The 12,465-nt window shown below is 28.2% G+C and overlaps 4 protein-coding genes across 5 annotated transcripts; 2 read left to right on the top strand and 2 right to left on the bottom strand.

Moving 5' to 3' along the window:
* Positions 1–898: 898 nt before the first annotated feature.
* Positions 899–2,787, bottom strand: LOC118451112 (protein phosphatase inhibitor 2). The gene is made up of 4 exons (XM_035887295.2): positions 2,540–2,787; positions 1,706–1,876; positions 1,433–1,521; positions 899–1,261 (listed from the first exon to the last, which is right to left on the bottom strand). The coding sequence occupies exons 1-4, from the start codon at positions 2,617–2,619 to the stop codon at positions 1,044–1,046; spliced, it is 558 nt and encodes a 185-aa protein (XP_035743188.1). The 5' UTR covers positions 2,620–2,787; the 3' UTR covers positions 899–1,043.
* An 844-nt stretch (positions 2,788–3,631) lies between these two features.
* On the bottom strand, positions 3,632–7,090 carry REPTOR (repressed by TOR). Of its 2 annotated transcripts, none has more exons than XM_035887281.2 (6): positions 6,316–7,090; positions 5,488–6,140; positions 4,971–5,387; positions 4,352–4,846; positions 4,090–4,212; positions 3,632–4,017 (listed from the first exon to the last, which is right to left on the bottom strand). In XM_035887281.2, the coding sequence occupies exons 2-6, from the start codon at positions 6,128–6,130 to the stop codon at positions 3,923–3,925; spliced, it is 1,773 nt and encodes a 590-aa protein (XP_035743174.1). In that variant the 5' UTR covers positions 6,131–6,140; positions 6,316–7,090; the 3' UTR covers positions 3,632–3,922. The 2 variants fall into 2 exon arrangements, with proteins under 2 accessions (XP_035743174.1, XP_035743175.1); XM_035887282.2 differs by having other exon boundaries at positions 3,636–4,017; positions 6,320–7,089.
* A 434-nt stretch (positions 7,091–7,524) lies between these two features.
* LOC118451104 (uncharacterized) lies at positions 7,525–10,833 on the top strand. The gene is made up of 4 exons (XM_035887279.2): positions 7,525–7,916; positions 7,993–10,049; positions 10,159–10,445; positions 10,525–10,833. The coding sequence occupies exons 1-4, from the start codon at positions 7,842–7,844 to the stop codon at positions 10,692–10,694; spliced, it is 2,589 nt and encodes an 862-aa protein (XP_035743172.2). The 5' UTR covers positions 7,525–7,841; the 3' UTR covers positions 10,695–10,833.
* A 443-nt stretch (positions 10,834–11,276) lies between these two features.
* LOC118451109 (uncharacterized) lies at positions 11,277–12,407 on the top strand. The gene is made up of 3 exons (XM_035887291.2): positions 11,277–11,593; positions 11,681–11,895; positions 11,956–12,407. Exons 1-3 carry the CDS (start codon positions 11,277–11,279, stop codon positions 12,405–12,407), a joined length of 984 nt encoding a protein of 327 aa, XP_035743184.1.
* The last annotated feature ends 58 nt before the right edge of the window (positions 12,408–12,465 follow it).

Here is a 12,465-nt window from a genome sequence, read left to right as displayed (position 1 = left end):
ATAAGAAGGAATAATTGTTAATTAATTTATTTATCTTTGGATAATACATCTTTTGTTTCCTATGCATGGCAATTGTTAATGTAGTTAATAAGCATACTATAAAATAGCTTAAAATTTATTTGCAATAGTTTCGCGCAACTTTCATCAAATTCACTTTCGTTTATGGAAACAATTAAAATCTAATGTAAAAGATATATTACCAGCATCTTTATTGATTACTATCGCTGTAATAAACTGTAATAAAAATGTATCTAATTATCAGACGGATATATTGTACAATATATTGTTATTTGACTTCAAAAGGAATGGCAACTCTAATAATATATATGCATACACTTTCTTTGTATTAGTCACAATCATTTATCTCGTTTTAAAAGCTATGCTACGTTTAATACGTTACTTCTAATTACATACTTCAGTCCATTGTTACATTCAATGGCTTATGTCTATTTAGTATATATAAGAACGATTATAATCATTGTAGTATGGAATACATGATTAAATTTAATTGCATTCTTCTCAAAATTTATGTATTCCTTTCTATTCAATACTGCACACGTAAATTTGTACTAATCTTGACACGAGGTTGGTAATGGTTGTTAAATGTAATTTAATTACAATGATGCAATGTTATATTATTTCTATTATGCATAGCAACATAAAAAACCCAAATGTAATATTCTAATAAATATGAGTCATTTTAAATGCACGATAATTCAAATTATAATTTCAATTGTACATATATACAAAATTATTATCACGAAAATGCCTAATTTATAATAGTAGTCATTACACTGAAATGTATATATATATATATATATATATATACATATACATATATAATTAGTATAAAACGAATAATTATATAAAGAATTATCAAATAATAATGATTCTTGATCGAATTTTAATATATATTAAAAAATGTAACTAATCATTAACATACTGAAACTAAGAAATTATAAAAGTCTGTTATATTTATTTACAAATGATGACATAAAACTATCTATGATATAAAATTGGATTACTAAAGATTTGTTTGTTATTTATTTGTTTTCCCTTCTCTTACAGGACGGTATGCACTTAAAACGTGTTTTAAATGCGTTCTCTTCTTCCGACGATGTATCGCTGTCAATTTTATTTTCCACTTCATCATCCTCATCTTCGTCTTCGTCTTGTTCCAAAAACTGTTTACGTGCTAGTTGAACAGTATGCCATTCACGATAATGACCTTTCCTTTTTGCTTCAAATGCTTTTCTCTTTTCTATAATTAAAGCATGTTATATTGCAAAATAAAAATAATGACAATTAAAAATGTTTTCCCTTTAAACAAGTTTTGCATTATTATTGTTATTATTATTATTATTATATTAGATAATATTCCTTTATTAAATAAATCTTGTAACAAGATTTTAACTTAAGAAGATTGCTTCACCTCTTTCCTCTGGTGTTTCTTCATCTTCTTCATCCTCATCTTTCTCACTTTGTTCTTCAAAAACTTTTGGTTTAGTACCTTCAGCTAATCTAAATATTTATAAACAATTTTTAACAATTTCTAAAATATACTTCATTAATTGTCTCAAATTAATAAAAATGTTATAATTACATAAAATATAAGATGATAGCCTTTTATCAATAATTGACTATTTTATAGCAATGAACTTAAACGATATATATATATATATATATGCATCAATTGAACACTCACTTTGCTGCAATGGCAACAGAGTCTAACTCATCGAATTCATGTTCACTGCCAAGGCCTTCATAATTATATGGGGTTTTAGGTTCATCTATTTTCATATGGCCATAATCTTTCTCAGGCGGATGAAGAGTTGCAATAATATTCATTTCATCCCATTTTGTTTCTTTACTTGGTCTAAGCAAAATAAAAAAATAATATACAAATGTTCCAATCCTCTTAAATTTTATAAAAATATAATAATTATATATATATATAACATATAATATATTATTATATTGTATATTATATAATATACTATATATATATATATATATATATATATATATATATATATACATATATAAAATGTATATATATAAAATATTTTTTGTAATACGTAAAATTTAGGGATGCTATACTCGTACATGTTATATTTTTATTATTATTTATTATATATTATTATATCGATTAAATAATTCATTGATTTATATAACGTAATATATATTTTTAATAAACTAGTGCAATAATCATAAATCATCTAATTTCGATGATTTTAATTTAAATGACATATGTATTAACTATGGAGGATGCATACAAAATATATAATTCTTTTTCAATATTATTATTTTTAATATTTAGTTATTGAATATTTACTTTTTTTCTGTATTTAAAATTTGAACAAATATATTAATTGGATATAATATATATATACATATATATATATATATATATATGTATATATATACACAATGCAAACTTGTTCTGTCCATTTTAGTCATGCAAAGAAAATTTTCTGTGAGATCATCTTTTTAATTTTACAAAGTGATGATATAAATATATAATATAATAAATGATTACCTAGGCGCCTCTGGATTATCGAAGCTACTGGACGTTTTCAAGATTCCTTTAGAAGGCCGTTTCGACAGATTTTCTGCCATTATTTTTGAATAGAAATAATCACTTACGGTATTTTTCGCATAATCGGCATAGTTACTTTGAAATTTGATTCACACTGAATAACCTCACTTCGTACACACCGCATATACACGCACAAACACTAGCACCGTTTCTGCTTTATCGTCATCATTCCTATCGTATATTAAAATATATGTATAATAGTTTTACGCAGCAAATGTTTAATACTATAATCCTCAGCCAATCATTTTTCAACGATGTTCAAACGATAAGAATGAACCAATAGAAACCATCCTTTAAGCGAGCAAAGCTTCAAGATTATTTGTTTATTGTACGATTTTTCTTTTTTTTTTTATTAAAGCTATTGTATTGCTTTAAGGTAAAAAAAAAATAATTCAAGAATACATTTTTTCGTCGTAGAAAAGTAATTCGATTGTTACCTAATCGATAATAGTTTTTTTTTTTTTCTTTTTTTTTTTCATGAATATCAACGATCAAACTTACAAATAGGATTTAATAATAATATCTAGCTAATTTAATATATGCAAAGGATAATATTCTTTGATTATATAATATGTTGCAGAATAGATGTTATTCAAGGTATTAATATTATTCGTAATTATTACTTCTTCTTTAAAAAAAAAAAAAGGAATCGACAAAGCAAATGTATTTCTTCGTTTTTTTTCTTTTTAAATTTTCATAAAGATATAAATATACGTTTTCATGCCCCTGCTTGATAAACTATTGTTTTTTTTTCTTTTTTTCTAAAAAGTGCTATATGTATATATGCGTACATACATAAATAGATGTAATTACGTGATCAAATTTACAATAACGAATATAGGAAGAAATATAGTTATGTTCGACTATTACAGAGAATAAAAGAATTTTATTACAGGGTACTTCATCGAGTGGTCAATTTTACTGCATAAATAAGGTACATCGTTCCTGTTTGATTAAGATTAAAAAAATAGTATGTACAGTTGAACCAATACTATATACAATAACAAAGAACACAGTCTTTAACAAAATGAAGATAGTATCATATTATAAAAGCTGAGTACACAAAATTGTCGGTTCTGCGATTTTCTTAAGAATATGAATTTCTACCTGTAATTATAACATAGCGATTATATTTATTCACATTAATCAATAAATTAACAATAGTTTCTTAGCGCATTTTCACAAAAACAAAATGAAGCTGTTTTAATGTAAAAGTATAATTTCTCGTTCGCTCGCTCTCTCTCTCTCTCTTTCTCTCAATCTTCTGTACATAAATATAAACATAAAGTTGATGTAAAAAAAAAAAAAAAAAATTCGTTTATATTAAAAATCATCAATGCCACCATCAGGCACTCCTGCTTTGACCTTGTCTAACACTTTATTGACAAATTCTGTAGAGTGATTTGCTATGCGTATCTCTGTAATAGGAAATATGATATTAGGATATCAATATTTTTTTCATGTATATAATTATGTTAAGTTATACTAACTGGTGGCCAATTTGCAATATTTTTCCATTTGTCTTGTTAGTTCTTCCTGATTTTCAGGATTAGGTTCCGTTAGTTTAGCAGCTAAAGTTTGTTTTGCTTGTGATATACCTTGGATCAATCGTCCTATGATAAAAAAGCATATCATTCAAAGTAATCATTACATATATGTTTGTATACATATATACACATGTATAGACAAAGTGAACCATATATATATATATTTTTTTTTTTTTTAAATAAATCAGAACTATCTTTACTCAACTGTGCTCTTGTTCAAGACCATGTAACTTTATTTTATTAGCTTCATGTTGAGCTTTTTTCTTAAGACGACATGCGCGCGATGCTAATTTATTTTTTTCTTTCCGCGTTTTAGGCCTCGCTGTGAAAGGCAATTCAGAAACAGGGGTCATATCGTTTATAACCCGCGAGAGCTTATCTAATTCTTTGCCAATGCTAAAAAGTTTTCGTGGATTTGGTGTAAGATCATTGCCATCTCCTTTACGTGCTTTACCACTGTGCTTGATTCCTCTGAGAGCACAATGAGGACTGAATACAGGATCTGTAGCTTCGTTCAAAACATGAGGATCTTCCAGTCGTGTTCTCGCAACTAAACGCTGACCTTTTGGACCCTTTGCTTGAACATTATATTGCCAAAAATATCTTTCCTTTTTACTGTGTCTACTTTCTCTTCCTATGTCTGCTGTATCACCTCCTACACTAACATTACTTTGGTCTTCTCCATCGCTACCACCAGTATCTGTGAAAAAAAGCTTTATTATATTTCTTTATTATTTTATATATATATATATATATATATATATATATATATATATATATATGTATATATAGTATGATGCAATTTTTAATGTATATTTGAATACCATTATCACTGCTGTAATCATCATAATGATCACTGTCATCATCACTGTCTTCATATCCTTCATCATGACTAAGGGGATCTAAATAACAAAGTGGGTCTGGACTAAGAGCACCACCAGTGCTTAGACTACTCGTAGATCCTGCTTCAACTAGACTAAGACTGCCAGTACTTAAGAGATGTTGTCGTGGTTCTCTATGAGCCCAAATTTGTTCTAATCCCATGGATTGTGTTGGTGCAGACATAGAGAGCCTAGAAACCTTAGGTTTACCACTTATACCAGACGCTGTATCAATTTGGCTAGTTACTGGAGTATTAAATGAATTTTCGTTTCGTTTCATTAATAATTCGTGAAGAGTAGAAGGACCAGTTGATCTTGTTGCCGTATGAGGAGAAGTCGAAGAACTTGCTGTAGAACTACCTATGAAGTATCAGCAAAAAACAATTATATAAAAAATGAATAATGAATGTAAATAAAACTTTGTGATAAAATAAAAAAAAAAAAAGGAATGTATACACACCTGCAATATTGCTAGTTCCTGGACTGGTAAAAACAGGAGGACTGACACCTTCAAAATTATCTGTTATATTTATATCTCTATTCAATGTAAATCCACTAGTATTTGTATATGTTGGGCAACTTTTGAATGCAGTTCCAGTCTGTGGAAAGCTACTGGATGCAAATCCAGGTCCATTACTATTAAACAAAGAAGAACCACCAGAAGGAATAACATTGGGTCCGATCCTTAAAGGTTGAATGTATTCCTCTGGCAATAATAAATCATCAAAATTTAAATCTCCTAATAGTGTATCGTCATTGGCATTTAATTCAGCAAGCGTAGGTCCTTGTATAAGATCTGCTTTATCAACTTGGAATATATCATCATCGTCCATTTTAAATGATATATCCAATTGATCTGGATCCATTTTGAAGGGAGATTCAACATGCTCTGGCCTATTACTCCAAGTAGATGTTTGAAGAGGAGAAGGAGAAAATTGGTCGTATATACCTCTTGTTCCTCTATGCCCTCCAGGTATTGGAACAGAGGCAGAAGATGGACCCATTTCTTGTGGAGGTTCATGTTTCACTATACTATCCATTGTGTTATCTTTAATATCCAATAAAAGTTCTGGATAACTAATATCTCCCATTTGCGAAACCATATATGTTTCACTGTACCAACATAAATGTTTTGCATTTGTAGAAACTTTAAACTTTTGAGATGTTCATATCTATATATATATATATAATGTTTGTGTATGCGTGTGTGTGTGTGTGTCATATACGCACGCGCGCGCACGTATGTGTACACATATATATATATAAATACAATATAAACAATAAATACCTACGTTACTCGAGCCTGTTGTTTTGTTTATTTATATACACACAAAAACAATAATAGTTCTTTCACATTTGAGTAGATGATTAAAAGAGAATGTATAATATATTGCTATTAAACCACTTGAAAATTTCACTCATTTAATCGATCTTTTGTAAAAGGGGCGGAAAAAAAAAGGAAAAAAAGAAAAAGAAAAGAAAAAGAAAAAGAAAAAGAAAATGACAGAAAGGAAATAAAGCTCAATGGAAACATCTGTGTAAAAGCATAACTTTCGTTAAATTCAATTAATATAACAAGCGCATGTCTAAACACGCGTGGTCGGAGACGCGCGGATTAATAACACTTTACGATGTAAATATTCATGCGTAATGTTCTACGAATTCACTAATATTCAATAATATCAAACATTGCCCATGTAATAATCCCGAACACTATGGTTTACACAGTCTATTAGACAGTCCGCGTGAATGTCTAGTTGATCGGTTTACATACTGGACCCTCTACATTTACGATATCCACGCACAATGACCATGACTTTCGTCAGCAACTATTTTCTTCTATAACCGAGAACATCGCAAGTAGATATACATTTTCCTTTTTCAAATGATATCTATAATTTTTGTTTAACGAAAAATACAAAATATAAAAATTAATAATAAAATCATTTGACACTTAATATCGTCCAATACACTTTAGAATATAATACATTAGCAAGCTTTCTCAGACAAGGGTTTGTTATTGTTTTGCAGTGAGATCGTGAGCAAAATATTACTGAGGTTTGCATAAATGAGAAAAGGTCACATGATATGTAAACGGATAATCGCAATATTGTTGGTCAATCAAGGAACAAACCAACGTTTCTTATTTAGGGAATTTACATTTATTTTTGACCATACGACATTATCTACCTATCAGAGAATATTTAGGTGTGATTCATCACGTACATTCTCATATATTTAATACGTTATTGGTTGAATATAATCGATCGTACGATTAACTAACATTGATTTCGTAGCATGGCATTCTTTCTTCTTCTTTATTGTTATTTTTTTCTTTTCTTTTCTTGTTCTATTTTTTTTTTCTTTTTAGCACATTTATTTATATAACAACATTTCAAATAAAGTTTAAATATTACTAATATTTACTTTCGCGATAAGTATCTAGCTATCGTTTTTTATTTGTCGAATTTTTAATAAATTTGCGATATCGATATACGAATAAAAATTCAAATAAAATTTGATCGTTATTCATATTAAATTTTTATTGTAATTCATTTTGAAATTCAAAAAAGAAATTCTTATTTGATAGAATTTAAATTGATCTATCTACCAATCACATTGATGCTATAAAGCTTAACGATTTCGCGCGGGACATTAATCTTCTGACAGTGAAATTTTAATATACGTTGTGGTTTGGCGTTATTGAGTGCACGTTATTTGAAAATATTTCTTATACGATATATATTATAAGAAAAATTGAAGAAAGAGGTATTACTTGAATTATTTAATATTGTTACTCCAAACGATTAAAATATGCAACGTCAATTTAATAATGATGTAGAAGAATTTGAGCCGAGAATTACACCTAAGCCTGCAACGAAAGTTGAGGTACATTCATTTTCATATTTTAACTTTAATCTTTCTTCGATATTTTATATAAATAGATAAAACATGTCGTATGTAGAATTTTGCAGTTTCATCGGTGCCAGAAGTGTCTCTTATTTTTGATAAACCTTCAGAGAATAGGAATCCGAAGTCTGACATCTCTGTTTCTCCTTCTTTTAACAAGCATGCATCGTATGCTTCTTGGAGACAATATAATTTTTCTAAAACTCCCAATTACAAGATTGATGAGATTGACAATTCACATAAAGTCCAACATGATTATAAATATAATCCTGTAACCTCTTTACAAAGTATTGATAGAAGTAATGATTCATGTGGTAACGGTAATAAAATCTTAAAGAAAGATATGCATAAAAGGGAACAAGATCATATAAGGTCACGTACACCACATAATTATCCATTTAATACCACATGTGCGACATTGCATAATCCTAATAAAGATTATTCTGACTACAATGAGAAGACAAGACTATTAAGTAATTCTAAACAAGATTCGAATACTTATAATGATCATCATAATCATAGCACAAATACACCCTATGTTTCTACAAATAAAAAAGATTTGGTTCTTCAAAATTGTATGCAAACGCAGGTCAATGTAAATAATACAGAGAATCATCCAAATGTGCATAATTTAACTACTCCAAATGTTTTTTCTAATAATAAATTTCCACCAATGTCACATCATCCAAGCTATCCATATCAATATTTTGACATGAGTACATATCCTTTTCCACCATTTTATCCAATGCACCATCATAATACGGATAATCATGAAACAATCAAAAATTTGTTGCAATTAGTTAATACACAAAGTGAACAAATTCAATCTTTACAATCGCAAGTAGATAATCTTTTAAAAATGCAGAAAGATATTTTAATGGACAAAAAGAAATGTGTCTGTTCAACTCAAACGGTACAACAAAATGGATACATTCATGCAGGAACTATTGATACTTCCAATTATCAAACAACTCCAAATCAAAAAGTTAAAAGAAATGCCTGTCAAAGTACCTCTGTTATAGAAAGAAATGTAGAAAATAGTAAAGATATTAGAATTATAAATCAACCAGAACTTATTCTGTCAGAGCAGCATGCAGAGAAAGGTGTAATGGAACAACAAGTATCTATTGGTGTGATGACAAGTTTTGAATTTACGGTTCAAAATAATCCTATTGTAGTGGACTATGAAAATCTTCAAAAGGATGAAATACAGAATGATGTTATAAATAGACAAAATAATAAACATTTGCAGGAGACTTGTGAAACATTGAAAAGAAATAAAAATTGTTTTACAAGACTTCCTGTTGGACAGTTGGAAAATATAGTTGAAGATTCTGAAAGTTATTTATCCTCTAGTCAACCACAGAGTAGTAATTTTAATGTAAGTTGTTCAATGAAAGATATACAGGAAAAAAGAAATCATGTAGATACTCAAAATGCACGAAATGTTCCTGTAGAAAGAATAAATGAGTCATCTCAATCAAATAAAGATATATTTCAGAATTCTAATAAATTGAATGCACAAAAGCAAACATATTCGCCAATAAATTATGAAAAACAAAGAACAAAAAAGGAAGATATAAAAAGACTTACTAAAGATACAGGATTTCCTCCTTATAATTACGAGCACTGTATAACAAATGATGTACTTAATGATCCAAAAGAATATACAGAAGCAAAGAATGAAAACAGATGTGATAAGTCTGATGGTTTTGCTAAAACACATAAACGCGTAGAAGATAGTTTGGTGCTAAGTGGTGGTGATTTTAAAATAACTGAAATGGCTCCTGTAACACCTGAACCAAGTATTCATGTTGATATGCAAGAATATTCTAGCGATGAAGAAAGTGATAAGATTAAACGAACTTCCAAAGTTGGATGGACTTTTTATAATAATGTCTTAGGGCAAGTGAATCAAATTTTACAGAATTCATCGACTGTGGATACTAGTGATCCAAAGGACGTAAAAACAAGAAACAATGTAGAACAAGATGATAATGAAAATAAAACAATATTAGACACTGTGAAGGTTGCCACTTTAGAACAATTACGAAAACTTGGTATTAGTTTAGTGGATAAGCCTGAATCCAGAGAAAAAAATGGTACAAGAAAGTATGTATTTTTCTGTGACATCTTATAGATTTATTTATAAATAAGATATCATTATTAATTTATTTTTATTAATTATATACAATATATTTTTATAATATTGTTTTTGTAGAGTAGAATTTGATTCGTCATTTTATCCACGATTGGACTATCAAGCAAATATTACTCGTGCTACAAGTGGTATTACTGAAACAAATACAAGTATGCACATGAAAGCATTAGCATTAAAATATCTAAGCGATGAACAGCTTGCTGAATTAACAACACAAAAACAGGGATCTACATCATTAAAACAAGTTATGTTAAGTAATATGCAAGGAACTAACTTATCATTTGCTACAATGCGTTATTTAGAAAGATATCAGTTACTCCCAGGAAAAAATAATGTACAAATTGAAGGTAAAGGATTTATATTTTTCAAATTGTAATCTACAAATTTTAACAATTCAGAGACAATGACAAATACTATCCTTTGCAGATGATAATGTAATGTGCCTAGAAGGGTCACCAAAAGCAGATCTGAAAATAGGAAACATTAAACATAGTCCAATAACGCAACAATATCCGTACGCACAAATGTCTCGGACCAATTGTCCTAATAAGATATTGGATATATCAACATTGAAGCAAATGCCTAAACTTCTATAAATATATGAATTTATGTAATTTATTGAATTTCTTTAGAAAATGAAAATTCCAATAATTATATTTTTATATAAGCTTATGCTTCCTAAAACCTGCTGCAGAATAATTTTAATATTTTTATACATGTACAAATATATATTTTATATATATGCATAAGTAATAATTTTATATTAGATTATAGATTAGATTATATTTTATATTAGAACATAGCAATTATTAGAATATCAATGTTATCAAAGTTAATGATTTTTTTTTTCTTATACTGAATAAAATATATGATTTAATAATAAAAAATAAAGAGAAACGAAATTCATTATAATTTTGCAGTTATCGTTTTAAATTGACTTATTTTTCCTATATATATATGTATACATATAAACATATACATATATATATACATATATATATATATATAAATTAGATCTAGATTTTTTTATCTTACAAAAACAAGAGAATAACAAAAACAAATCGAGCATTTTATGATCAAGACCGAATTTAACTATTGACACGATAAAAATTTTTAGATAAGTAATATAATATGTTTTTTTTAATATAAAAAAAGAACAAAAATCAAGAATATTCCTAATGGAAAACGAGTGTGTTTCTTTATCAGAGATACAAACTGACAGATCCTTCAGTAGTAGGACCTCTGTTAATGATTCCGAGAACAGAAACGAAAGTTCAGAGGATTATGAAAATGAACATAATCAAAAGGTTCAGGACGACCTTAATTTAAACTTAGATCTTCAAAATGTAGAGACTACTGAAAAAGGTGATATTTTATACGACAATACATATGAAAAACTATCGGCTGTCTTAGAACAATCGGAGAATTCTCTATCAATGAATAAAAATTACGAAGAGTTCGATGACAACGAAAATGAGGAATCTAAATATATAGAGTACTTATTATATCATAAAAAGTATTTTAATTGTAAATAATTGTTATAAGTGATCGTTGATATTTTATTAATTCTTTATATTTTCAGTCGTGCTCTTCGGGAACGTATTAATTCGTTAAACGAATTGATGATGTATTTGAGAGAGGAATTAAAAAAAGAAGTTACTCTTTGGAGAAAAGAAAGGGAAGAGTTTCAATTATTGAGAGAGCAAAGCGATATTTTTGCATTAGAGGAAGCTACTGCAGCTGCACGTGCAGCTGCAGCTGCATATGCAGCCGAATCTCCTCTTTCTAATGATATAGGTAATGAAACATGATACATAATACTACAAAGAATATTATTATAATGTATGATTTTTATAGATTATATTATTGATGTAACATCGGAGAAAGCATTAACGGAGCTTACAATATTAGAATATGAGAAGAAACTTGCAAAATATCAGGATACATTAGCATTAGCTCAAGCAGAGAAACGTTATAATATGCATCGTCAAGTGGTTGCCAAAGCTTATGCACGGAGATTGGCAGAAATTGAACAACTGTGTAACGAAGAATTGAAAAAGATTCAACAAAATGCAAGTAATCTTCAACCGCTTAGAGAAATGATGTCCCAATGGTATACCGTTAATAGAAATCATGGGGATACAGCACAAGAATATAATTTCAATGTAGCAGAAAACAAAACTAATGCACCTTGCACGATAACGGAATATTCTAATTTTCATCTAATCAATGCAGAAGCAAATATGATACCAGAGATCTTAGTGACTAGATTTAACAATGACGATCTATCTAAAGGCGACAAATCTTAAAAAGATTTTCAAAATCTTTTAATATCTATTGTAAATCAATTTTATATGATTATTTAAT

Source organism: Vespa mandarinia, chromosome 8 (assembly GCF_050613455.1).
Source record: "Vespa mandarinia isolate Hongniang chromosome 8, ASM5061345v1, whole genome shotgun sequence".
Taxonomy (NCBI): domain Eukaryota; kingdom Metazoa; phylum Arthropoda; class Insecta; order Hymenoptera; family Vespidae; genus Vespa; species Vespa mandarinia.
This window is presented reverse-complemented; position numbering and strand designations above follow the sequence as displayed.